This window comes from Ambystoma mexicanum, chromosome 3q (assembly GCF_040938575.1).
Source record: "Ambystoma mexicanum isolate Mex_15411 chromosome 3q, UKY_AmexF1_1, whole genome shotgun sequence".
Lineage (NCBI taxonomy): Eukaryota > Metazoa > Chordata > Amphibia > Caudata > Ambystomatidae > Ambystoma > Ambystoma mexicanum.
In genome coordinates, this window is record NC_090926.1 from 1,167,951,830 (window position 1) to 1,167,978,994 (window position 27,165).

Sequence of the window (27,165 nt, forward strand, 5' to 3'; positions counted from 1 at the left end):
GCTGCCCCTGCACTGGTGGGGGTGGTGAGAGACATGAGTGGGGGCCTGGTGGAGGCTGCCCCTCAGTGCTGGGGGGGTGGGGGGTGGGAGACATGAGTGGGGGCCTGGTGGAGGCTGCCCCTGGATGCTGGGGGGTGGGGGTGCAGGGGGACATGAGTTGGACATGAGTGGGGGCCTGGTGGTGCTGCCCCTGCACTGCTGGGGGGTGGGGGTGGTGGGAGACATGAGTGGGTGCCTGGTGGGGGATGCCCATGATGGCTGGGGGGTGGGGGTGTTGGGAGACATGAGTGGGGGCCTGGTGGAGGGTGCCCCTGCACTGCTGGGGGGTGGGGGTGGTGGTAGACATGAGTGGGGGCCTGGTGGAGGCTGCCCCTGCACTGGTGGGGGGTGGGGGTGGTGAGAGACATGAGTGGGGGCCTGGTGGAGGCTGCCCCTCAGTGCTGGGGGGGGTGGGGGGTGGGAGACATGAGTGGGGGCCTGGTGGAGGCTGCCCCTGGATGCTGGGGGGTGGGGGTGCAGGGGGACATGAGTTGGACATGAGTGGGGGCCTGGTGGTGCTGCCCCTGCACTGCTGGGGGGTGGGGGTGGTGGGAGACATGAGTGGGTGCCTGGTGGGGGATGCCCATGATGGCTGGGGGGTGGGGGTGTTGGGAGACATGAGTGGGGGCCTGGTGGAGGGTGCCCCACACTGCTGGGGGGGTGGGGTGGTGGGAGACATGAGTGGGGGCCTGGTGGAGGGTGCCCCTGGATGCTGGGGGGTGGGGGTGCAGGGGGACATGAGTGGGGGCCTGGTGGAGGCTGCCCCTGCACTGCTGGGGGGTGGGGGTGGTGGGAGACATGAGTGGGGGCCTTGTGGGGGATGCCCCTGCACTGCTGGGGGGTGGGGGTGGTGGGAGACATGAGTGGGGGCCTGGTGGGGGATGCCCATGGTGGCTGGGGGGTGGGGGTGGTGGGAGACATGGGTGGGGGCCTGGTGGAGGCTGCCCCTGCACTGCTGGGGGGTGGGGGTGGTGGGAGACATGAGTGGGGGCCTGGTGGGGGATGCCCATGGTTGCTGGGGGGTGGGGGTGGGTGGGAGACATGAGTGGGGGCCTGGTGGGGGATGCCCATGGTGGCTGGGCGGTGGGGGTGGTGGGAGACATGAGTGGGGGCCTGGTGGAGGGTGCCCCACAGTGCTGGGGGGTGGGGTGGGTGGGAGACATGAGTGGGGGCCTGGTGGAGGGTGTCCCATGACTGCTGGGGGGTGGGGGTTCAAGGGGAAATGAGTGGGGGCCTGGTGGAGGGTGGCCCACAGTGCTGGGGGGTGGGGGTGCTGCAGGACATGAGCAGGTGTGCAGGGTAGTCCCCTGTTTTGTGGGCTGCCTGCAGGGGCCGTGGAGGGTGTACAGGGAACACCTGTGAGGACCCACCCAGCCTAATCGCGTGTGTAACTTCCCGCGCACCCCTGTAATACACGTACCCAGCCAAATCGCGTGTGATAATTCCTGCGTACCCCTGTAATACACGTACCCGGCCAAATCACGTGTGATAATTCCCGCGCACCCCTGTAATACACGTACCCATCCAAATCGCGTGTGATAATTCCCGCGTACCCCTGTAATACACGTACCGTGGCTAATCACGTGTGAAACTTCCCGCGTACCCCTGTAATACACATACCCAGCCAAATTGCGTGTGATAATTCCCGCGTACCCCTGTAATACACGTACCCTGGCTAATCGCGTGTAAAACTTCACGCGTACCCCTGTAATACACGTACCCTGGCCAATCGCGTGTAAAACTTCCCGCGTACCCCTGTAATACACGTACCCTGGCTAATCGCGTGTAAAACTTCCCGCGTACCCCTGATATAAACGTTACCCGCTTTGCGTTCCTTGTTTGGCAGCCCTGTAAACTGGTCCAGGGTTAGCGCAGCCCTTTGCGATGATTTAGCGATTTTGATGGCTTTTCCTTGTGCGAGGGCGTTCTTGGGGGCGTTACTGGCGCTGCTGCAGGGTCGCTGCGATACTCTGCGCCAGGGCTGGTTTGGGAGCCTAAAATCCATGAATACGCTGTGCGCGGAAATCGGTTTTAGCGCACGCGCCTGGCGCAGACAATCGCACACGGACACTCTACGCCAGCCGCTTGCGACACTTTTCTGCGAAATTCTATGAATTACCCTGTGAATCTTTTGGGGCACATTGTCTAAGTGGCAAACAAATAGGCTTACAGCTAGCACTGGGACGTTTCTGGTTATACATGGAACACAAACATAAACTTTGATCCACTTTTTAGATAAACGTATGAAGATTCTGCAAATTTTCTCTTTTTTTCTCTTTGATGTCTAAGAAACTGTGTAACGTATATGATGTTTATTGGCTGTCATAATTTGCACACTGTTTAGATTTATTTTATATGGCTATATGAATACCTTTTTCGTTTAAAATGTTATTTACTAAATCACACTGAAGAAAATAATTGTTCTCCATTCCTTCATGCCCACCCTATGTGCCTTTTAGCCCCAGAAATACAATTTAACATTTCAAAACACTCATACAGAAATATGTTAAGAATTGTAGATTTGCTTTCAATATTTGTAATGTTTTCAAAAAGTATTGGTAAATTAATTTTGTGTAGCCCATGAACAAATGACGCTTTCTGTTTCGATCTCCATTTGACAAAGCAGAATATTGTTACATAAAGAAAACCACATTAAGTTGGTGTCAGAAATGGGAACATGTCTCATTTAGTGCACAGTGATTTATGATTAAGGTTGCCATTTTCATTCCTCTTCAGGACAGAATATTTCTCTAATAGACACATGGCCATCAGGAACCCCTACAATAGGTAAGTAGCACTGATTATAATGCTCAAAGTAAATAAGATAAGATTCACTTAGACGTGTCTTGGCCTCCATTGACTCTTTTCCCAAAACATATCTTTGTTCTGCATGAAGAGAGACAAATATAAAATGTATCTAAAGTACAATTTTTTTGTTTGTTTATATATATATGTGTAGTCACTGAAAATACTTTAGTTAAGAGAGAGCTAAGGTGATTTAATGCAACAAAACGCTTGAAATTGAGCAGATATGGGAAGAGAAATGATCATCTTAACTTGGCGTCCAGTTCAGTGGATTTCAAGGTTTGTATCCTATAGTTTTTTCGGGGCACTCTAGCCATGGCCTTCAGCTGTGGCCACTGCACATGTTACAACACAAATTTCTTCCCAAAGACACATTGCCCCCTGCCTAATAGTTGTCATCTATGCACTTGTAACAAGCATCCAGTCTTCAGCCAAGCCCGTCTCGAATCCAGAGCTCCTAGCAATACAAGAAAGAAGAAGGAAAGGTTAGAAAACAGATATTATTTCAATCCTTACCTGAATTCCGGATCCATCACGTCTTCGAACTTGAAAAGGACATTATTCTACACACGTCGCATCGCCAGCTGCAGCGCTGCGCCATACTCACCAGTCCTCACAGCATTTTTCGATCCGGGACAGCCTCCATCATTTTCTTTGCTGAATTCCACCATCTAGGGGACAAAAGAAACATAAGGTGAGCCGAGAGAGCCAACAAATACAACCTCTGCACCATAGACTTACCTGATTAACAACCAGAGGCATTATTCTGTAACAAACGGCAACTTCTTATGCCGCACCTGTAAGGAGAGAGAAACCAGCAATTTAAATACACGCATCTTTCCCGTATCCCCATCACTCTCCATGTCGTGTGACGCATTTTCAGTACCGTATGCGTTACCGCAGCAATCTTGCAAATTTCCCCTGATAAGTAGTACATTTTCTATGCGTAACTGGCTTCCCAGACCACCCCCATCTCCCCAACTTCACATGGTCCCGCCTTGCTCCCCCCACTTCTAGCCTGATGGCATTACATCCCTCTTCTGCCTCTAAATAGCTTTTTGAGCATGATTCACATCCAAAACGTCATTAGCAATAGAATTGTCGGATTCCTATGGCTCATAAGTGTCACCTTAACTATAGGGTGTTGACCGCCGCCCTATGATATATATACATATAATATATCAAAGAGTCCTGCAAATTCTGTTAAACAATATGAAGCTCAAAGATGCCAATGTCGCCCTAGGTGATCTTAATTTAGATTTTACAGACTTGTCTCGCAACAAAGCACAACCGGGACTGAGCGAGAGCTCCAGAAAATACACGTATAAATGTAGATTCCTAGTTGTTAGCCAGGAACCCTACACACATCAAGGTGCGAAGGCTTGACTCTGTGATTACTAGAAATGTCACTCCTATATACAAAAAGCCTTCCCGTGGATTGTTCTGTCCATTCAGCTGTCTTATTCTGCTCACCACTCCTCACCAAATCCCTGTTGCTCAACCCCAACACAAGAACTATATCTTGTAGAAACAAACATAAATTGTAGCCTGAGGTTTTTACACCTCACTTATTCAATATTGAAGCTATGATCCCTGATGGCACAACCCCAGAGAACACAGCTTGCTTTTTTTTAACTGTTATATGAAACAGGTGATAGACGAAGTTGCCCCTATAAAAACAAAACAAATAGAAATGAAACATCTTGGAAAATCCTGGTTCTCACAAACATTGGAATTTCAGAGAACCAAACTTAGATTACTAGAACGCAATTGGAGAAGAAACCCATGTACTAGAAACATAGGTTCTTTCCGCTGACTTCCTGGCTTTGATTCTCTGCTGCAAGTCAGCGCGGTCGCTGTTGGAGCACCTGCCGGGCTCAAGGGGTTTGAGAGGCTACGGTGGAGTGCTGGGCTGGGGGACTCGGCCGGTCTCTGGATGTTGGCTGGGTTGTAGTGGATGCGGGCTGTGGAGCAGAGAGTCAGACTCTCGTATTCCCTGGTGGGTCCGAGTACAGGTGCAGAGTGGAGTGCCTGGGGAGAGAAAAACTAAACCGGGCCTCCCTGTAGCTTACGCTGTATACATACTAGGGGGCAGTTAACTGTCAGTTCACCCCATGAGTTTCGTGTTTGAGGCATATGATTGAGTTTATATCTACTCCTCGCTTATTTTGTATATCATCGGCTTGGGCTAAATGTCATTGTAATCGCTTGCAAATGAGTGTAACTGTTAGCACACAGAGGTTTTCCCCTGTCTTGTGATTACTTCTTTTCACACGTCCCATAATGCCTATCACTAGGGCTCGTTCGCAATCAACTAAATCAAGATCAACTGATGTATGTTCCCCTCCATGTAACCCCATATCCAAGAATTCCGATCACTCCTAATTATGATGGCAAAATAGGAGGCTCACCATCATTGCCTTCACTGGAACTGGAGGATGCCCCTATGATGCCAAGCGCCAATCGTATAAAATTGGTTTAAGGCAAGAAGTACTTTAAGGAGCCTACGCCTACAAAATGAAGAGAGGGAACTAATGAATGAGAAATCCAGCCAATTTATAGTCTCGTTGACTGCGAGTCAGTATTGGACAAGTAACAGTATACCTGTCATGAGACAACAGAGCAGCACTACTAAACCCCTCGAAACCTCCCAAATTGACTCATTAAAGTCAGCCTAATGAGGTTATCTTAGCCCCAAACAGGGAAAACTGACTGCCTAATTTAAGCATCGAGTATTGAAATGCAGTCTCCTACAAAAAGCATGGACAATGTCATTATGGAAGCCTTCTCCAACACAACCTTGGGGGAAACAGCACTGAATATTACTAGGAGTTGTCAAATTGATGAGCAGAGATTTAGCTATGATTTGACCAAATGTGAGAACGTTATGGATTTCAATGCCTGGGTAGTTTCTTTTGACAAAATTATTCCTCAATTAGGCAGGTTGGATAAAGATTATCAAACAGATTATTGGTCATCCCTGTTCCCTTCCCCCTCTTTTGCCTTGTGGCGCCTTGAACCCCATTTGCTGTATAGGCGGATTTTAAATACCCAATAGATAAACACATCAAATAAATAAACCTTTTAAAATACTCAAAAGGCTTCATAACCTTTGCACGAATCCCACTTCATTTCTTCCTGCCGAGAGCTGCGCAGAAGTAATCCAACTAGCTTTCCAAAAAATTGAAAAAAACAGTACAGCTACTCAAATACCATATGCCCCTGTTCATACGGATAGCAAAATCCCTATCCATTATGACTCCAACCCTTCTAATTAATCTAATCCACTTCATAAAAGCATGGAACAGATTTCCCTTAGAACAATCAGTGTGCAAGACACCATACATATCATCTCTTCCCTTTGTACTACATCTTGGACAGGAGACGCCTTTCCCTCTTTTGCTATTAAGGAATGTGTCACTTGTTCCCATTATCACAAGTTTCATAAATACTTCCTTTAAGGGATGTTGCATTCCATTGATACTAAAACAAGCCAGGACCAGTCCTCAACAATTCTACCCTTGGCCCTGCTGACCCAACAAACTACCGGCCGATCACTAATTGCCCCATCTCATCTTGATAACAGCATAATATGTTCTTTCGATATGTGATCAAAGTTGTGTAGCTAGCACTACGCAACTTGGATCATATATCGAAGAACATATTATGCTAGTCAACCCCCTGTAAAGCTTTTGTACCCATAAGCACTGAGACTGCTCTCTTGGATATAAATGACAAACTCCTTCAGATCATGGGCCAAGGTGATACTGCCCTCTTGGTACTAGATCTGGCCACAATCTTCAGTATCCTAGATCACTCCATCCTACTATGACGTAAATTATCAACACCTCTACAGCTGATTTGGGGACTTCATGACCAATCGTGCATCCAGAGTTTCGATTGGCGGCTCTGTTTTCTCTACCCTCCCAGTAAACTGGGGAGTTCCACAGTGTTATTGTCTGTCCCCCATACTGTTTAACATTTACATAACCTTCTGAGAGATTTGGGTGCCACTTTTCAGAATTATGCTGACAACGCCCGGCTTGAATTTAGTTAAAATGGGGATCTCTCCCCTATTATCACTTGTATTCAATTTCTGTTCTCCCAGATTGAGAAATGGACGCCAGACATGATCTCCCATGCTGATCAATTGATAAGCTCTTGAAATTGATAGGTCTATGATAAGTAGTCGATTGATACGTCTATGATAAATGAATTATCACATCATATCCTATCTCTTGCAACTATTACCTCATGATATTAGGACAAATGAATCCACTCTTAATATCCCAACACTCTGCTCACCTTGTCCGCTCCATAACTGTAGTCCAACTCGATTATTGCAATGCACTTTACATTGGCACCCCAGACAACACACCGTAATGTCTGCAGGTGATTCAAAACACATCAGCACGCGTAGTCACAGGGGCGCGAAGAGATGCTCATATGACACCATTTCTGCGCAAACTCCACCGGCTGCCAGTCGGGTTCTGCATACCTAAGAAATGGTTAACTATTGCACACCAGAGGATTTATGGTAATATCTTTCACTATTTAAGACAAAGATTCGAGCTTTCTACGTCTAGAGCGCCAAAGAGCGGCAACTTGACGGTCATTATATATCTTGTATGTTAAAAGAACATGATCATTTGGAAAATCCTTTACTGTCCTTTCTACTAAGCTTTGGAATTCGCTCCCTGAACCCATGCATTGACAAAGGATCTATTCTATTGGAAAAACTTTTTAAAAAAAGAGTACTGTAGGGCCATACCTGTCCTGTTTCCTCTATCTACCTTTCTCTCCATAAACATATACACAAAATTCTCTAGAGTTTCTCCTTGCTAAAAAAGAGAAAACGAATTGTGGAGGTTGCACAGTTTTGACTAGAGCTGTTGCTAGTATGTGATTCCATTTGTAAAGGTGTTACATACATGCAAAGATGGAAGTGAGTGTGGACGGATTATGAGTCTGACTTTATTGGGTGGCAATCACCAGTCCTGATCCTCTATGTGTGTAGTTTCCTGTCTTGCTCTCCTAATGCAAATTAGTGATGGTAAGCCTAACGTTATCACTCCCAATATCTGAACTCCCATTCATGTAAATAAAGGCATCATTGGTCATTTTACGATGGGAGGACATTGACAACTCTCAATGTGCCCTGGATTCCAGGGGGGCAGGTTACCTGATCCGCTGAAACAATGCGCAGCCCAGGCAGCACACACCTCTTGCTTAGAGTAATTCCACCTCCAGCTAACCCTGTGGAAAGCAGCCACTCAAACCTCCAGATGAGTACCTTTCTCTGTATCGGTGCTCACACCTTCAAACACTTAGGTTTGTCCGGACCTCCCACTTCCAGCAGCTCCTCTCCATGGTTCCTCTTAGTGGATAAAAGAGATCTTATCGATTATTAATTCTGATACCATATCGGAATAGGAGAAAATGACTGAGGGCAAAAAGTCTGACCCCCAAAAGTCCGACCGCCATCTCATCTCTGTAATCGTCTCCAGTGTTTGTGATAAGTACCTCCTTGAATCACCATCTAAAGCTATGTATTGTCCGTGTAAAGAATAAGAAGTGTGGATCCGCCCGGGTATGAAATCCATCCCTTTGCGAATCTTATCCATATACCATAGGCTAGAGGGTCTATAAGTAAGACAAAAATCAAAGGCAACAGAGAGCAATGCAGGGCTCATTATCGGGGTTACTTTAGGACATATTCGGCAGCTTAGCAAATGCAATTTATTTATTAAGCTGAGTGGAATAATGAAGTTGGTTCTTAGGAATAATTGCACACCCTGGGCATTTCAGCTGATTACATCTTGTTAGGCAGATGGCCCTTTGTCTGCTCTGAGATATTTACAAACATTTTCTAGGGAGTCAACAGTTTGGTTTGGTGTTTGTCGATAGGCCGCATAAATCACTGGTTACTGCCCAACACAGAAAGCTCCTAATAAAATGAATAGTTGATATATGATATGATATGGCATTTGTAACGCACCTATACACAAGTGTTTCAAGGCGCGACGAGGCAAGGAAGGGGGAACAGATGGAGGACATAGACAACAATTTTACAGGCCAAGTGACATTGAGACCGCGCAAGTACAGGGGAGAGGGGAGGGGAAAGACGAGGGGGCAGTGCTGTACACGGGAACAAATTAATAACCAGAAGCATGGCCAGCAGGTGTCAGGTGCAAGGGTAAGTGCAGACAGCAGGTGTCAAAATGTGCAGGTAGTGGGACTGTAGGGTTACAGCTACAGACCCAAGAGCAAAGGTAGCCTGGAGGCAGTGCACGGGTGCAACTGGGCGGGTACGGACCTGGTCCTGAAATCAGAGGGTAGCCAGGTGACCAGTGCAGTATCAGACAGGAAATCAGCAGGAGAGAGCAAGAGAGAAGGCACAAGCAAAGAGGAAGGTCTTGAAGTGCTTCTGGAACTGTAGATGGTTCTCCTCAAGTTTTAGAGAGGCAGGGAGGTTGTTCCAGAAGGAGGCCCCGGCCAAGAAAGAGATCTACCACCAACACTTTGCTTGGAGAAGCGACTAACCCTGAGGGAGTTGGAGGTAGGAATGTATTTACGAAAAGAGAGATGGAGGTATTGAAGACATCAGAGATGTGAGGAGAAAAGGAGAGTGTGGAGTCGAAGATGACCGTGAGGTTCTTAGCCTCAGAAGTGGTAGCAGGAAGAGGGCCAAGGGAGGCCGGCCAGAGAGTGACAGGGAAGGAGGGAGCAGGTGTGACGATGAGGAGAATCTCTGTCTTACTGGCATTAAGGCAGAGATTGTTGGCAGCACACCACTCCTGGATAGCAGACAGAGAGTCAGAGATGAGAGAAGGAGAACAGGTGGCAGAGAGGAGCCTGAAAACGAGTTGGGTGTCATGCGCATAGTACTGAAAGTTGGAGAAGAGCACTGCAAAGGGGTGGGCAAGAAGTGCCAGGTATTGGTTGAACAGCCAGGGAGAGAGGTTAGACACTTGTGGAACACCACATGTAGAGAGTGAGATCGAGGAAAAGAAGGAGCCACGTTGGACTTGGGAGGGTCGATCAGAGAGGAACGAGGTCAGCCAGGCCAGGGACTTCAGTTTTAATGACAGTGGGGTTAAAAAATGTTTTAAGAAATTGTTTTTTTACAATCACATTGAGCCAGTGATATTGAAAGAACATAAGATTAGTGGAACAATCTCTCACTCAAACTAAGAGCTGAACCCTCACATGGGCCTTCCGCGAGCAACTCAAAACCTTCCTGTTTTCCCAGGACACCATAGCTCAGTGAAAGCTAGACACTGGCTTCCGCCCCCACCGCCCCTTCTATGCTCTGCAACTGCTGCACCACCGCCCTCGCTCTTCTCGCACCTGTATCTCCGCCTATGCACCCATATCCCTGTATTTGTCTCTCTCTATATTCCTGCATCTCTGTACCTGTATCTCTGAAACACCCTGTTACGTTTCTTGTAACCAGCACCCTGATGCCTCAGGGCTTGGTGCGCATGTTAAATAAAGAAAGACATACATTTAAATGCCACTTCAAATGCCTCATTAAAGGGCTAAATACACTTTATGGACCTTGTTACAAGCACAGAAGATTTGCTTGATGATTGTCGTCAGTGGCAGTAACGGGGGGGATTTACTGAACTATTTCAGTAAATCGAGACTCATAACTAATAGAAAATAAATGATTATAATAAAACATCACAGCAGTTGAGCACTTCCTACTGCTTCTTTGCTTCATGTACGGGTGCAGAAGTAAGGCTCGGACACAAAGGTGGCATCGTTTTGGTTATAAACCTTTATTTAACTAGTCAACAGGTTGTAAAAACGGCTTCTCTGTCCCTAAAGCTAAGAGTGGTTTCCCTGACACAACACAATCTAAGGGAAATCATCAGGAAGTCAAACAAATAGTCACTGTCGTGTCCCAAGCCCTGCTGCTGACCCCAACGCTAGTAACTCAAATCTAATGCCCACGGATGTTGTTTTCAGAACTTGAAGTGGTAATGACAGTTCTTGCCAACAGAAAAGTTCTCAATGTCTCGGGTGATCAAATCAACAAAAGAAATGATCTTTTTCCTCAAGTTATTACTTCAATGATCAGGGATTAGCTCCTTTCCCCTGAATTCCTTCTTCTTCAACTTTAGGAGCGCATCTCCACCTTATGTGATTATTTTTTGATCATCTTGGGTCCCAGAGTCAGTATCTTCTTGAATTAATTTTACTGTGTTATTTGATGTTCATATGAGTTGAGTCCAAGACTTGCAAGACCGTATTATACCGGCTCTGGGTACTCCCTTGTCAAGCATATGTTTTCTTCTGATCTGTGTCTTTTGCTATCAGCGTCCCAGACCCTCTTAATCTTTGCCTCTCGTATGGGTGCAGGTCCCAGATTCATAATGCGTGGTTGCAATAGCTTGGTTTACTCTCCTGCCAATCATATGCTTCCTTCTGTGCTGTCTCTGTTTCTTTCAGGGTCCCAGGCCCTCTAACTCTCTGGCATTCATATGGATGCGGGTCCGAGACTCGAAATGCACTGTCTCAGTAGCTTGATTTACTCTCCTGGCAAGCAAATACTTCTTTCTTTCTCTCGTATTATCGAGCTCCCATTACCTCTTATCGCATGTTCTGCAGCTGTTCCCAGACTCCTATCAGATCTCTTGCACCTCTCGGTGTGCCTGCATACCTGTTGTGTGGTTTGCCTTTTCTGAGCAACGGTGCTCCGCTGTGAGGCTCTGGCAGAGTTCAGTCATTGGGGTCTCCAGCTGCATTCAGGTTACTCATCTTATCAGCTTTTGCTCCACCCCTGTCACTTGTCCCTTCTCGGGCTGCGATTTTACTTTCCGGCAACTTGCCGGACTTTGGGACGCCCAGAGGGTTGCTCGTGCAGTGAGCAAAGTACTGTGAAGAAAAAGATGTACAAGAGTATAACGATCACTCCAGAGAACCGCAGTGAACAGTCTAGTTTTTTCCAGCATTTGATTGGTCAAAGGAAATACAAAAGAGCAGTGGGAAACCAACATGGACAGAGCCATCCTCTGGCAAACAGGGGAGGGCAGCACGAGATGCTGTGCACAGGAGTAGTCCAGGGAGAAGGAGCCACTCTGTGCCAAGCCTCCCTATGCTGGGAGAGCTGGACCTCAACAGACTCATCCTGTCCTAGAGCCCCTGTGGTGGGCCTCATATCATCTGGATGGCCAGATCAGCCAAAACACTTTCTTCTATCAAACACATTCAAACTGTGTTCACCATACTCTAACCAGAGGGACTCGCTAGTGCTGCTTTGGCACTCCATCCAACTTTGAACTACCAGTGCCTCACACCGGTTGAACTAGCTCGCGGCTGCATCATGCCAAGTGGAGCCAGTCACCGGTTCGGCTCGAACAAACATTGCCACAATAGAATAGGGCCACTGTTTCTATGCACATGCCGGTCATCTTTGTTTGAATTTATCGTGAACTAATTTTCTGTGCGGGCTTGGCACGAATATGAATTCTCTTTAAACAAAATAGCTTACTTTCCCGGGATGCTAATAGCTATGTACACCCTGGAAGCGGGCATTACTGTCTGGTAACAGCACAGGGTTTGCAGTAAGGCCCGGGTCAGTCCTCTGACTATGCCCACGCGATGTTACCAGCCAGTAATGATCCTCTACTCTATTTTGCTTAATCATTTGTCATATTGGAGCAGGGGTCTGGAATCTTTGGCTCTATTGATGTTTTGGACTACAGACCCCATCAACCCTACCTAGTATAGTCGATGGTGAGGGATCATGGGAGATGCAGTTCAAAACATTTGGAGAGCCAAAGGTTGCAGAGCCATGTCCTAGAGTGTGACAACTTGCAAGGAAGTATGGAAACACGTTTTTGAGTGACAACTGACTCTGAGAACTGAAATCTAAATGTTTAGGTGCCTTTTAGCATGTGCTTTTGTCTTCACACAAAATGTGTGTGTTGTGCACATCCCGTATTCACAAAGGGATGTGTTGCGGGCTGTGCCAATCTGTGGCCCATTTCCCTTTATCTGTTCAGTCTGGTCGCAGGGCATAACAAAGGAAATGTGTGACTCAGAGAAGGTGGTATATTGCATTTATTCTGTGCAATCTTCAGTGTGCAGTAAAAACATCGACTGAACAAAATCGAGAAAAAAACATCGATTTAGAAAGACCACTCGGAGACCTCGTGTGTGTTTGTGTCTGTGTGTGTTTCTGTCTGTGAGGGTGAAAAGGGGGAATGTTTGTGATTGGTGGGAGGGTCTGGGGGCACATAAATGTAACAGCATATTTGTTTGTGGGGGATTAAGAGGGAATGCTTGGAGGGTAAGTGAGACGACGAGGGAGGAGCGTTGGGCTCGGGAGACTGAAACTACCCTACCCCGACTTCTAAGAAATACTGCTAGCACGGTAGAGGGTGGGGGTTGGCACGGCAGGGGAACGGCTTACCTGGGAGGATGGAGGGGTGATCCCCTGGCCCAGAAATGTCATATTCCCACTTTTTGAAGGCTTCAAAAAACCGCCCATAATAAATTGGTCTTTTTGATGTGCGGTCTTCAACCAATCTTCAACCATGCACGTGGAGCAGTGGCCATAGTCATGGGCCCTACTGAGTGGCGGAGACCATGGCATAGCACCCGGTTGGCTTATAACCCATAGGGCCTGCTGCAAGGCACTTAGACTCATAGGCCTGCCCTCTTTGCACAAGGGTCCCCGCTTTGCATGAGGAGACCTGCGTGTTGCAGGCTGGGACCTTCCTTCTTACCGCAGGCACAATGACTCATGCCGTAACCCAAGTTGGAAGGGTATCCCCTCATTTTAACAAGAAAATACTATTTCCTGCGGAGACCTTCAAAATGAATCATTTAGTCAAAAGCATTTCAGTCAATAGCCTCATTTGGAACAGCCTTTCGGTGTCATACCTATAGTGGGTCTCATCCTTTCAAAGTCACATTTAGACATTGAAATACTGGTTCAACTTTAACTTCCCATTCAAGCACACTGGTGTGGCAGGAACTCGCAATGTCTGGGCTGAGGTCTCTGGGTCTCTATTCCCACACACACACTTCATGGCCCTGACACCAGTGGCAGCCATCACCCTCCTCAAAGTTATGGGATTTCCTCAAGATGCACCAGAGACTTTTGCCTTTCCTCCATTGAGAAGGCCTAGGAAACCTGCTACATGCGGAACTGTTTACATCAATGTATCAACACTTCTTTGAGACGTGGTCTACCGTTTTTCAGAACAATTACCACTCGACCATTGTCTGCTTTGATTTTCCTTTGCATTGTGTGCCCTGCACTTAAGCCTTGGCTGCTAGGACGACCAGACTGAAATTCCCCCAATGGTACATGGCTGGACAAGGTACTCATGGCCGACTAGTGACCATCTGAGAGCTATAGCGCCCTGTTAATGCCCCACTACTAGGCAAATCTCCGGCTTCCACCAACCAAGACCCTGGCAATCCAAGGCAACTTTCATTTCGTCAGAATGTATCGGGATAATAGATTTCTGCTTTTGGTATTTCTTTGAAAACTAGTGAGACAGTATTTAATTGGAAGCATGTATGTGAGAATGTAGTCGACATTTATTTCAGTAAATGTCACATGGCTTTGGTGCCTGCTCCCTTTATTTGCTTTGGTGGGTGGAGTAGATCGGGGTCTTACAATACTTGGTCAACCCAACCAACACCAATCAATTTCTGTGAATTGACTTCCACTCTGGCACATCCCCTCACAGGGCAAGTACACAATATCCCAGGGACGGCCTGGGGGACACTTTGGATAATTACAGTGAATACATTGTAATCTTTAACCTAAGCATAGAGAGTGATGTGCTCTCGGGACTCTCTGCCCGCAAAGGACGATCACTTCAGTGCTAAGATCCCAGGATGACCTTAGTTAAAACATTGACAGCTCGAGCCTAACATAAACACTTCTGAAATGGAGCTGAAGTCTATCTTGGAGGAGTTGAAATAAACATTTGATGAGGAGGAGTTAGAAACATATCCAGGGTATCAGACATCTCCCAGTGAACCCCTGAGAAATTAGGAGCATGTATATAACTCGCATTTATATAGCGCTATGAACCCTCAGGGATCTGAGCGCTGCTTATTATTACCCACAGTGTGCGGTGCTCATTTATCGACCTCGGAAGGATGAGTTTGGACCTGCTGGGATTCGAACCTCTGCATGGATGTTGAAGTGAACGCTCTACTCGGTGTGCTATCTGACCAGCTCAGAACATTTTGCTTCTAAATGAGATACAAACTATAACTTTTTGTTCTTTATATATGATCCATTATGTTTTAAATGTCTTTTATATATGCCCCAGTGCTTCATTATACATATTCCCGAAGACACAAGAGCTAATTATGCATAGACATGTTTGTTTTGCAACAAAAGCAACTCCTTGAAGCTGTTGGTGTCACGATAGCTAGGCTCTTCTAGTCTACAAGCAGGAGCTACGTAGCTCTCAGACATGTCCTTCTATGTATTTTCAGAGGACACCATAAAAGGGGTGTGTCAGAAAAGAGACTCGATAGGATGCTTGGCTTGGACGTGCACTGACTCCCTATTGACACCTAACCTAGAGCCCAGCCATGGCCAAACATGGGGCTCGAGCCACACTAGAGCCTTCATTGGTTTGCCTGCCTCTTATTACGGAACTTGGGATGACAGACACTTTACAGCGTGTTTCAATAACAATGCACTTTCCCTTGCAGGCCTGGATATCTACTCCCCCGCCGTGGAAGCAGCTTTTAGGTCTCCAGGTAAATAACACATTGTTCTACTAATCTTCTCGGCATTAGCCTAGGGGTTGGTGTACTCAGCCAACCAATGTATGTGATGGAGGAACTGATGTACAATATACTGTGGGGTCTGCCCCTGCCCCCCCTCTCATTATCCAAATTATTGAGGGGAATCTGGGGGGCGCACTCTGCCCAGCGGTAGACCTCATTCTGAGTACCACCTTCAAGGGTAAGGGAAGATTTTGCTACGATAGAGACGGACACGTAAGGGCTTATGCCGCTTGGAGTCAGAGGTGGGTGGCACTACAATGTCCCTTGCTTCTAAGTGACGCTGCACCAGACACAGAGCCATCCTCCTCAAAGCCCCAACCAACCTCCACAACAAATGTTACCAACCACAATGTTCAGCATCTTGCACTCTACAAGGAAAGGAGGACACAAAAACAAGACTTTACCCAATGGGAACCCAGACCCCTGAACACCCTCCCACTCTACAACTGCGCCACCCCTTGTATCATCACTTCTGCAAAAATCCTGACTACCTCATTCCCCCCCACCTAATTTACTCAGACCTTACTCCAGCTATCTCTTATCTTTTCTGATCCTCCTATTCTGAAAAATCCCAATTTTCTTCTCACGCCCCCCTCCCCACCCTCAGAACTTTGTAAATCTCTCCGAGATGCTCTGGATACAGTCAGTGATATATGAAAGTTTAAATAAATGAATAACTATATTAAATGAGGCATTGGGTGAGAATGAGCAGTGGCAAACTTTGTCATGTCAGTATAAAGGTTGATCAACCCAGACACTGCCCCTCACAGCACCGGTGACTCACCACAACCCTGATGCCCGATGTGGGGCACTACCTGGATGTGTATCCCCCTCAGACACAGAGCTTTGTACACATATAGGGGTGGGGGGTGGAGAATATATATAAAAGCCTGCTTTTGAGGGCTTTTATCAACCATCTTTAGTGAAAGGTATTTCGGCACATGTACGGGTTGACTGGAAAACCAGAAAAGGTGTGACTTCAGCCTACAGAGTCATCAGGATGTTGGGACAAAGACTACTGAGCTCCTGTGAATTCCGCAAGCTATACCCTTATGCTAGCCATAGGGTGTTCTCAAAACGAATAAGACGTGCTTACGTGTAACCTCTTGTAATGAAGCTATCTCTACTGTGGTGTAGCTAACTAAACAGTTAAAGAAGGGATTCTTGTTAGCGGATGTAACTAACACGTGGGTGGTTGACTTCCCAAATGATTAAAGAATCAATGACTAAATATACTGAGTGTAATTGAATGATTTTGTTCACTGGGTATTGGGAATGAGCACAACATGTGCTCAAACATGGCCAAGACCCCTAACTTACATAATATACTGAAATCTAGGAGCGTTAACTTCCTTGGTTTTCCTATTTCCTGTTGGTCTACACTTCCATGACCCACATTTCGGTGTTCTCCCTTACCCCCTTTCCTGGTCAAGCAGCTACTCGAGCTACAAGACTGATTGTACCCTGGGAGAGGTGGTTAGTGTTCCCTATTCCTATGTGGGGAGAATTGTCTAAAAGTACCATTTGGGTGTCGCGAACTAGACCTGCTCGATCACACACTGATGATAACAGCGAATGGCATGAAGAACTGTATGAATAAAACAAAACCTATGCCAAGGTAACCCTAGATAAACCCCACAAACATTCAGAGTTGTCGGCAACCCAACTTCAGGAGACCTTTAGCTACTAAACGTGTGGTGAGCATGTTGGTGCTGTGGTGACCGAAAGTCTAATAGCAATAATATGGGAGTATATTAGAACTTTCTTCTGATAGTTAATCTCATGATCAGAAGAAGAGTAACACATCTTTGGCAGGAGTCCATGTCACCTGCACCAGAGGACCACTGCTGCCCTCTCATGCTTGACTATATCAGCTCAAGTGGTGGATATGGGCATTCCAGGTCTCCCCTGTAGGGGGGCATGGACAGCAGAACTCAGACCCCAAGGCTCCCATGATATATGGTCTTCCCACCACTTGCTGATAGAAGCACTGCAGCCATTCCTAGTGCGATAGGTCACTATTACTTCAAGTTACATCCTTCCGCTACCATTGGAAGTGGCACCATGTCAACGACTTGCTCTTGGTTATGCCAGCACCTCAGTAATTGGGCAATGATGCAAGGGAGGTTACAGCCTGTTTGCGGAGCCTGACCGGTGGGATAAGGGGCTCTGGATCCTTGCTTCTTGACACCTATGCCCAATGCCCAACGCCCCAGGTTGTGGATCTTCAAGCCGATCCCTGACAGGAGAGGAACAGCTTATTTCCACTGGTATAAGAGTGCACGAGGACATATATATGTGTATGCATTTATTTGTATATGATTCCAAAGAGACATATTATTATTACATTTCAATTTTACGTATCTTTCAATTTAACATTTAAGTTTAAAATCACAAGTACATTAATCATGGCAATTCATGGTAATTCATAAAACTTCTAGTAACTTTGTTATGCTGCTTCTTGGAGTTCAGTCATTGGAATACTCACTACAAGAGTGGTTGCTCTTCCAAAGGTAATGGTGCAGCCCATAAGGCAAGCATAGCATTTCATAGGTTTACATAAAATGCCTAAAAGTGCATATCATTACCTCAAATTACCTAAGATTACATGTAATGTGCATAACACGTGTATACAATTACACACTGTTTAGCATATCGTTATAGGGCATAAAACATGTACATGCCTTAAGTGCATCACAGGGCCAATTTACTAGGACATATTAGTGCATGGCTTATGGGCACTCGAAGGGTTAATATGTTATTCGCCTCTTGTAAATGCAATACTGACTCTTACAACACCTAGAGTGTGCAATGCAAGGTCACCTCTTAACCCCAGAGCTAACAGACGCATTCTCATTTCTGATATGTCCTTGCAGCTTCACCTGAGCCCCCCTCCACCACAAAGACTGGTGGTGCCAGGCGCACTGTCCTGGTACTCATTGCCCTGCTGGGGACTTTCATCATTGCCTGCATTGGTCTCGTCGCCCTGGTGCTTACGAACAGTGAGTATTTACCCACAGATAATGCACAGGAAGCAAAACACATATACAGGAATATGACTGTGTATTGTTTATTTTCTTTCTTGTCAGGTTAGTCCTTCTTGTATTTATTCTCATAAGCTGTAATCTTTGGGAGAAGGCCCAAGAGACTACATTGCAAGGGTAATTGAGTAATTGAGGGGTAATTGAGGGGTACGAAGAAACAGTGAAAGGGCGTCATAATCGAGAAAGGGCTAGAGTCCTGACAGATTTCCATGATGCAGGAGTCTGTAACCTCTGACTCTGTACTAGGGGGTGTATCACTCTGGAGCTTTGTTTGCACAGTCCCCCGTGGTCACAGGGGTGTCTTAAGTACAGTGACTATATTTGTTGAAGACATCTGGTGCCATAGGAGCCACTTGGGCTGAAGTGTATTCTTCTGGTTCCATTGTATGAGTAGATAAAATGCTTTTCTTCTCCCTAGACCTGGATGGGTATTCAGGCTGCAGTCACTCCTCTGGCTCCACAGCTAAAGGTGATGCAGTTTCACAAGAGCCCGAGCCCACCGCAGGCTCACAATGCATAAGGGTTCACTCCACCCTTGTGGTCTGGGATACTAGTCCCGGTAGGCTCGCCTCCTTCTCCTTCCAAGTACTCTGGCGTAAGCAAGGCTTTTGGCCGAGTCTATGAACATGCCTTACGCAAGATTCATTGTCTGTATGACACAAAACTATTTTATTTCTTCTTTTTCTGGATTTATTTATGTGCTTTAGGAGCTCGGCTATATCTCTTCCTAGGGCTTGAGCTAGGTAAGTTTCCTTTAGCCCCACTGACATTCTATTTGCTGTATACTGTCCTCTTCCTTGCACCTCCTCTGGCCTTGCCTGAACCCTCTTCTCTCATCTTTGTTCTTTCTTTGGGTTTTCTTCCTCATTTTTCTGGGTTCTGTCTCTTCTGTGTCCACCCTCCTCCTGATGTAACTTTTCGGCTCTTGTTCCTTCCCCTGCCACATTTCCTTATCCTGCCTGTCCCTTGCTGCCTTCTCCGCCCTGTTCTCTCGCACTCAAACGTTCCCTTGTTTCCTCATCTTCGTTTCTCCTACAATGATTTCCTTTCGCCTCTCGTTCCCTCTCTCCCTTTCTCTTCTACTCAAAACGCTGTCCTTCCCTCTCTACCTGCTTGGCTCTGGCACTTTTCATAGAGCCGCATTAGAATCATTAGAGTCTTTCTATTTGAGAGTTGGTGTTCAGTATTAGGTAGCCTGTGTGATTGGTAGGTATATGCAAATCACACCTCTTTCTTAGGTTTTCTGCCTCTTGTTCTCAGAGGCCCCCGGCCTGTCTTCTGTATCTTTTCCCAATCATTCCTGCCTGCTCTGGGTCATCAATTCAAAAATGTTGAGGGTTAACAACATTTTGGGCTCAGGCAGTTCCAAGTTGGTGGTTGCCCAACCTGGCATGGACTTCCCTGCAGCTTCCTGTCTCTGCGTCTTCTCCATGCTCATCTGCAACACACAGCTTGCAATGGAGCCCATTTGCCAGCCTCCAGCTGGTCTCTCCCTTTAGGTAAGTGTGCGAGACGTGTTAGAAAAGATTTCCAATTATGGGTAATTTTCCCTCCAGTTGTGAACCCTTCCTACCCTCCCAACGTTTTGCTGTTGTCTGACCATCCTAACCTGACTTTTGTCAGTGGAGCCCAGCCTTCTGCTGTACTCCGCTGGGCTTTTGCTCATTTTGTTCTGGGGAAACTGACATGTCTTTAAGACAGTCAGTCCTAATTTGTTTCTATTTCTTCCTAACATTTTATCAGTGCACAAAGTACCTTACAGTACAGTGCGCTGTGGTGTTCTCTTCATTTCTAAGGCCCGACACACCCTCAAACGATTTTCTGGTGAATGTACAGGTGTGCCTGTTATGGGTGTTTGCCCCTTTAAGGTAGCTCCTGCACTGGGGGAAGCGTCACACAAGGAAGTGATGTAGAGAGGAGGAGGAAGGGCCGGATATACCGGAGTTGAATCGGTGTAATGAATAAAGAAAGTACTGCTAATCCACGCTGGTGTCCGTGTATGATTTGGGGCCCTCTAAACCCCTAACAACTGACGACGGGGTACGTCCTACCAGCGGTCCTCCTCCTCTGCATGCCTGTGACCCATCAGCCATTATTCCTCCGCCCCTGCTTCACACACACGTGCGATCCAGAGCTGGTGGCAGCTGTTACATTTTATGTGTTTTCAACTCTTTTCAATGGTCCAAACCGCGTTTACCGCGTTTGGCTCAGGACAGTGGCCAGTGCCTAATATGTTCATGCCACAAGGTCCTTTGTTCTGTCCTTTGGCCATCTTATCCCTTTGCCTTCTCTAGGTCGAGCCGACCCCGGAAATTCCTTATTTGGTCATGCAGACCCCCACACAAACTGAAGCTTTCACTGGCTTCTGCATGCCGTGTGTGTGCATCCAGGATGTGGGCTGAAGCTGTCGAGTTCCAATACATATCCTGGGTGCCAGGATGTCTGGTGTGCTGAGATGACTGGGACCACCGTGGTCCATGATTGGTCCACGTCTGGGATGCCTGTATGTGAGCAGATATCTCATTAGTTTCTCTTCGTTTTTGGCGCAAAGGAGATTTTGGATCAGAGAAGGCATCTTACACCCATTCCAGTTTGATCTTCTGAGTTCACACCAAACTTACTAAAGGAGCCAAGTATCCTGAATCAAAGAAGCAGATCCGTATAACCGCTGGTGACCTGCTGGACGTTTTGGCACCCTGGGCCCGCTGCTGGCTTGTCGGACCCCCTGTTTCTGAGCAAACCTAGCCCTGGAACCGCCACTGTCTCGAGTTGTGACCTGAGCCTTTGGAGACTGTAAACTCTGGGTATAAGGCACTCTCACACTGAGTTTCGTACGCCTAGCAATCCTAGGTCTGGAATTATGACAGTCTGCCTGACCCTGGGCATATGCGGTCACTGTGTCGCCCAGCTGTGGTGACAAACTTCGTGGGTGACTTTCTGCTGTGCCCCTCTGTGTCCTCAGACCCGCTGCAGCAGAATTGGCCTGATCCCTTCATCAGGAGCTGAGAAATCGCCACTGGTCCCCAAACAGAATCATCGCTGGAACGCAGCCCCTGAAATCCGCAGAGCCGTGCAACTGCAGGATTTGAACCTGAGACTAAAGTGGACTTGACTGCCAAGGTTTGGTCCGGAGTGTGCCGAGGGTCGGCGAACTTGCAAACCTTACCGGTGGCCCCTGGAGCATCCATCCATTTTTACGCACGAGTGTCCCCTGAAGGCTACGCTTCTTTATCGAGGTAGCTTGTGCTACCGAGCTATTGCCAATTCTTGGATCCTGTTCTGCCCTCTTGGGGAGACCCTCCTCGAATAGTGGGAACTTATTCTTCACTGGCTCACCCACATTCCTGAGTCGCTACAGCCCCTTGAAGAGACCCTGTTTTGACTTAACTGACCAAAAGTAATTTTGAGCACAAGGCTCCACTCATTTTAGGGACTGGACTGCCTCTTAAGGTTTGAATTGTGACGGACTGCCTAAACGATATTTGCACTGCATGCTCCCTTTCTTTACAGGTTGTGGACCCTTACTGTGTACTATTCCTTTAGGCCATTGGTTACTGTATATATGTTTGCTACACTAGTGTTGTGTTGGTTTTGTTATTACAGCTGAATATTTACTTTGTGTTTGACTTAAAAGGCCTTTAATAAATGTATGTATATTTTTGATATATACCTGACTGAGAGTAATTTGTGGTTTTGTTTACGGTGTGTGCTCATTGTGGGATTCCGATCACTTTAACCACCCCTGAGACCTAGGGCCTCATTACACGGATGGCGGTAAGGATTTACCGGTACCAGTAAAATACCAGTACCGGTAAATCCTTACCGCCTTACTACGAGGTCCCTTCGCGGGTTGGGGGATTTAACGCCTGCTTTTTGCAGGCGTTAAAAACCAACCCGCAAAGAGACCCAGGGAGCTAATTACGGTACCGCAATTTGCGGTACCGTAATTAGCGCCTTCCCCATTCCCATTATGCCCTATGGGGCAAAAATGGGAATGGGAAGGGCAATGGTGGAAGGGGGAATTACCGCCCGCCAACCTTGGAATGGGGCGGTAATTCCCCTTTCCACCAAGGCGGTGCCGGTATTTTACCGGCATGAACCATGGCGCTAATAGCGCCATGGTTCTCCGCCATCCGTGTAATGAGGCCCCTAGTCTTAACCGCCGCCAATGCTACCATGATTGGTCTGGCTTGTCCAGAAGGTTACCCTTTTCCAAGAAACTAGGCTGGCCTTCTGAACCTCTGCACCAGGTCAGAGTTCAGAAATCTGAAAATTGTTTTGTCATATACTATCACGCCTGGACAATGCTGGGGAACTCTCCCATGACCCGTCCTCACCTCTTTCATATGATGAGCCAGTCACCGTTGTTCCTTTTCTTCGGTTCCACCTCCTTGGCGCCTCTGAGTCTTACTCTTCTTCTCGCGCAAGTACGGACGAGCTCCGCTGGAGGCCACCTTGGCAGGATGTAAACACCTGACCAAAGGGAACCCCAGGGAGCCAGCCTCTGGATCAGGGAAAAAGCACTTGGCACCAAAAAACCCTGCAGTTAAGAGTCCGGCTGATTCACGTATGATGTCCTTGGGCACAGCAAAATATACAGGAAACTGCAGTCGAAAAACTCCAATAGAATCCAACTGGAACAGAACATTCACAGAGGCTGGATGCAGATTGAAGGATGGGCTGAGAGAATAGTACAGGCTGGACCAGGAGTAAATCAGGGAAAGAGCGGAACAAGGATATATGGAAAACAAATGCCAGAGTGACTGAAGTTAGAGCAGGAGCTCAGGAAAAGGTAAGGAACACCTTCCGTGAGAAATACAGCACGATAGGTAAGCGCAAGAACCGATGAAAGGATAGCGAGAAGGCGTATCTTGAGAGCGGGTAACAGACAAGTGGAAACTTGATGAAACAGAAGCCACAGAAGATATGAGTGGTGAAAGAGGGAAGGCAAAGACTGGAAAGGCACAGAATGAAATGAGATAAGGCGGGTACAGTAGGGGGATCCGCTGAGTAGAAACCACTACTCAGGAGCAGAAGAAAACAGCTAGGAGAGCTGCAGCGGGTACCAGGAAGTACGATACAACACCCGAGCCGTGACTATGGCGCGTTCTTATAACAACCTTACTATGCAGCAGCCATGTTGGTAGAGGACTAGACCGCATGTGGTCCTTCTCGGATAGCTGTTTGTTCCCAGGACCCGATTCAGGACGTGTGATACAGTGCATCCTCCATGAATGCCATAAGCGCCAGGGCTGCCGCATGAGATATACTCCAAGTTCTAGAAATTATTTCACCCATTAATCATTTTGTGGTCCGAGGTTGGCAGAGTGGGACCATTCCAATTATACCTTTCTTTATGTTTGTGATTCTCCATTTAAGGGTGTGGGCGCAACCCTTCTAAGTAGATTGGTGACCGGATCACCTTTAGGGTCTGCATCATGGAGCAGGAAGCATTCTCAGGCCACCAGTTTCCCTCTAGGCTTATTTATGGGACATTGTTACATTTTCTACAAAACTAAGGCCTATCTATAATTATTCACTCTATCAGCTTTGATATTTTGAGCATTTTGGTGGCACTGTGCACCAACATATGTGGCCAAAACTATTCCTACAGAGGAGAGGAAGAGAGAAATCGAGTGTGAGAAAGAGAGAGAAGGGGTGCTGGAAAGCATAATATCTAGTTGTCAGGGCAACTGGTACCATGTGTGGCATGCATGAGCAAAAGCATTGATTTTTATTTCTTGTTGCCCCCTGCAATAACAACCAATATGGACTTTGCTTGCATTATTTGGCCCACGCAGGAGCGTAGTATACTGCTTCTATGCGCTGTCTGGTCCACTCCCTTTCTTTTCTCTACCTTGCCATCAGGTTCCAATTTTATGTAGCTCTCAAGTGTTATGTGCTCATATTTTGCAGCAGTGATCAGCAATCAGACATACCCCTCAGTGGCTTATCCCTATCTCCCCCTTGTCCTCACCACGTGCTGCACTGTTTCCACCCTCTGTGACCTGAGGAAAGTCCTGAAAGTGGCAGCAAGAACAACAGCCACCAGTTTTCTTTTAATTTTTTTAATTGATTGTGTAAAGTGCAGAATTAGCTTGAGAGCAGTAGAGCACCCTACAGAGTGTGGGTAGCCAGCATTTGGGCAGGCATCTTTTAACAGTAGCACAGTACTGTGAGGTCTGTGTGTCTGTATGTGCATCCATTGGAATTAGTCCTGGTTCAGGTGTTGTTGAAAGAGCCAAGTTTTGAGAGATTTGTGAAATTGGAGAATTGTGTGGGCATTTGGAGCCGACACCGGGATTGAGTACCAGAGGTTGGGTGCATGACAAGAGAAGGATTGTTTGCAGGTCCTCTCTTTGTGGATGACTTGTGATTCAAGCCTGTTGGTCGATTTGCTGTGCAAGGAGAGTGTGCCACCAAATATGTGGAGCTTAGCCGCCAGGTACATTGGCGTGCTACTCGTGACTACTTTGAAGCTAATACAGGAGAGAAGTAGAAGACAGGAGAGAAGACGCCTTGTGAAACCCCATCAACACTGGTGCTTGTTTATGTTGCTGGAGCAGTGTTTCACCATTTCATCAGAAGGTAAGCCCATATGGGTTAATGTACTCCTACGGACATCAATAAAAAGAAAGAAAAATAATATTTGCAAAATTTCGGCAGTGAGCATTCCAAACACTTAAAATTCTGTAATGAGGCGCAATACATTCCTTTTGTTTGTGCACCCGTGGGGCTGCATCTTTGAAGGTGTACAACCTTACCTTTAGCCATTTGGATGCTTTATTGATTACTAGGTGGCCAATCTTCAGTGTGGCCGACCCATCCTCTCTGAAAGAAGCTACCCACTGCTAGCCAGCAGCCCTCTCAGTGATTGAGTAGCCTCTCTGCTTACAGTTAATCCGAGGTGCCGGGTGGCGGATGCCGGTCCCTCCTTACAAGGCCCACATCTAAGGCCCTGTTTGTGCCTGTGTGGGCCTGGAGGGGATTGGAGGGCCCTCCCTTGCCCCCCTTTTGAATCATGAAGCAGCCTCCTGATGTAGCCGGTGCCCACACAAACTTGTTCCCCTGCACCTCCACACTCTCTGCAGAACGTCAAGTGAGTGATGGCTGAACACTTCCACTGCCTCCTCCACTAACAAAACTGAATCATATCTGTGCCTCTCTCACTCTGCATTTCTGCCTCACCTAATCTCCCTCTTCTTTCACTGTACTTGTGCCCTTGTTTGATTTTCGACCCTAAGTGGGTGTGTATTTTAACACCCTGCACCCCATATTTTGCATTGCATTTTGAGCCCTTGTTTGATTTTCGAACCTAGGTGTGTGCGTATGTTAACATCCTGCACCCAATATTTTGCATTGCATTTTGTTCCCTTGTTTGATTTACGAACCTAGGTGGGTGTGCATGCTAACATCTTGAACCCCATATTTTGGATTGCATTGTGTGCCCTTGTTTGATTTTTGAACCTAGGTGGGTCTGCATTTTAACATCCTGGACCCCATATTTTGCATTGCATTTTGTGCCCATGTTTGATTTTTTAACCTAGGTGTGTGTGTATTTTAACATCCTGAACCCCATATTTTTTGATTGCATTTTGTGTCCTTGTTTGAATTTCGAACCTAGGTTGGTATGTATTTTAACATCCTGCACACCATATTTTGCTTTGAATTTTGTGCCCTTGTTTGAGTTTCGAATATAGGCACATCCTGCACCATTTGCATTGCATTATGTGCCCATCCTGTAACTACTAGGCTGCCTGGTGAGTCTGGGCTAGGACTGTGCAGTGCATTCACCCCTCTCTCTTTCATCTATCCTAGGCCACACTGATGGCACTCATCGTCTCTCCTATCTTCTCCAACTGCTATACTATCACCTACCCTTCCTCTCTCATGAAGACATGAAATAAAAACACAAAAAGGACATCCTGAGCGTCAACCTTGGCTTACTCATCGCAGACTCCGATGTCAGTGCAACTTTCAGACAGGTCTTCACTGATATCCTCTTCTCTGTCCTCTCCCCAGATCTATGGACTCCTCATCCCATCTCTACTCTCTCTCCTTTTACATCCTCTCCCGTTAAAGGTGGCACCAAGTGGGAAGTGGGTGCTGTATCATTAATGTCTACCACACTCACACTTTCTTGGTTCAGAGTCCTCAACGTAAACTCCTTCGATTTTACCGACGCTTGCTGTCCCTCTTTAACTTCTTTCCTTCACCTGCCTCTCCCCTACCACTCTCTCTGTACTCCCCATTCCAGCTCAGGGGTAGTATCCCATATTATCAGTGGGCAACCAATCAGCACACTCGAGTTTGGAGGCAGGTCTCATGGCAATCTGGTCACTGGGAATGGCAGTGAGGTGAGCGTTGTCCATTTTTAAATGACTTTCGAATCGTGATGCTTCTGTGCTGGCAATGTAGGTGCAGTGGCACTGGTCGGGCAGCACTGGCACTGCCAGTGTTTCTCAACCTCAAAATGACACCTGCCTTGCTTAGGCTCCGG

General features: G+C 47.0%; 1 protein-coding gene across 3 annotated transcripts in view; it reads left to right on the forward strand.

Moving 5' to 3' along the window:
* Positions 1-27,165, forward strand: part of LOC138447708 (CD209 antigen-like protein B) — a 361,732-nt gene that overhangs the window by 79,701 nt on the left and 254,866 nt on the right. For all 3 annotated transcript variants that reach the window (XM_069604002.1, XM_069604003.1, XM_069604004.1), the window contains exons 4-6: positions 2,776-2,826; positions 15,544-15,591; positions 18,498-18,623. In XM_069604002.1, the coding sequence (XP_069460103.1) occupies positions 2,776-2,826; positions 15,544-15,591; positions 18,498-18,623 (225 nt within the window). The remainder of the gene's footprint in view (positions 1-2,775; positions 2,827-15,543; positions 15,592-18,497; positions 18,624-27,165) is intronic.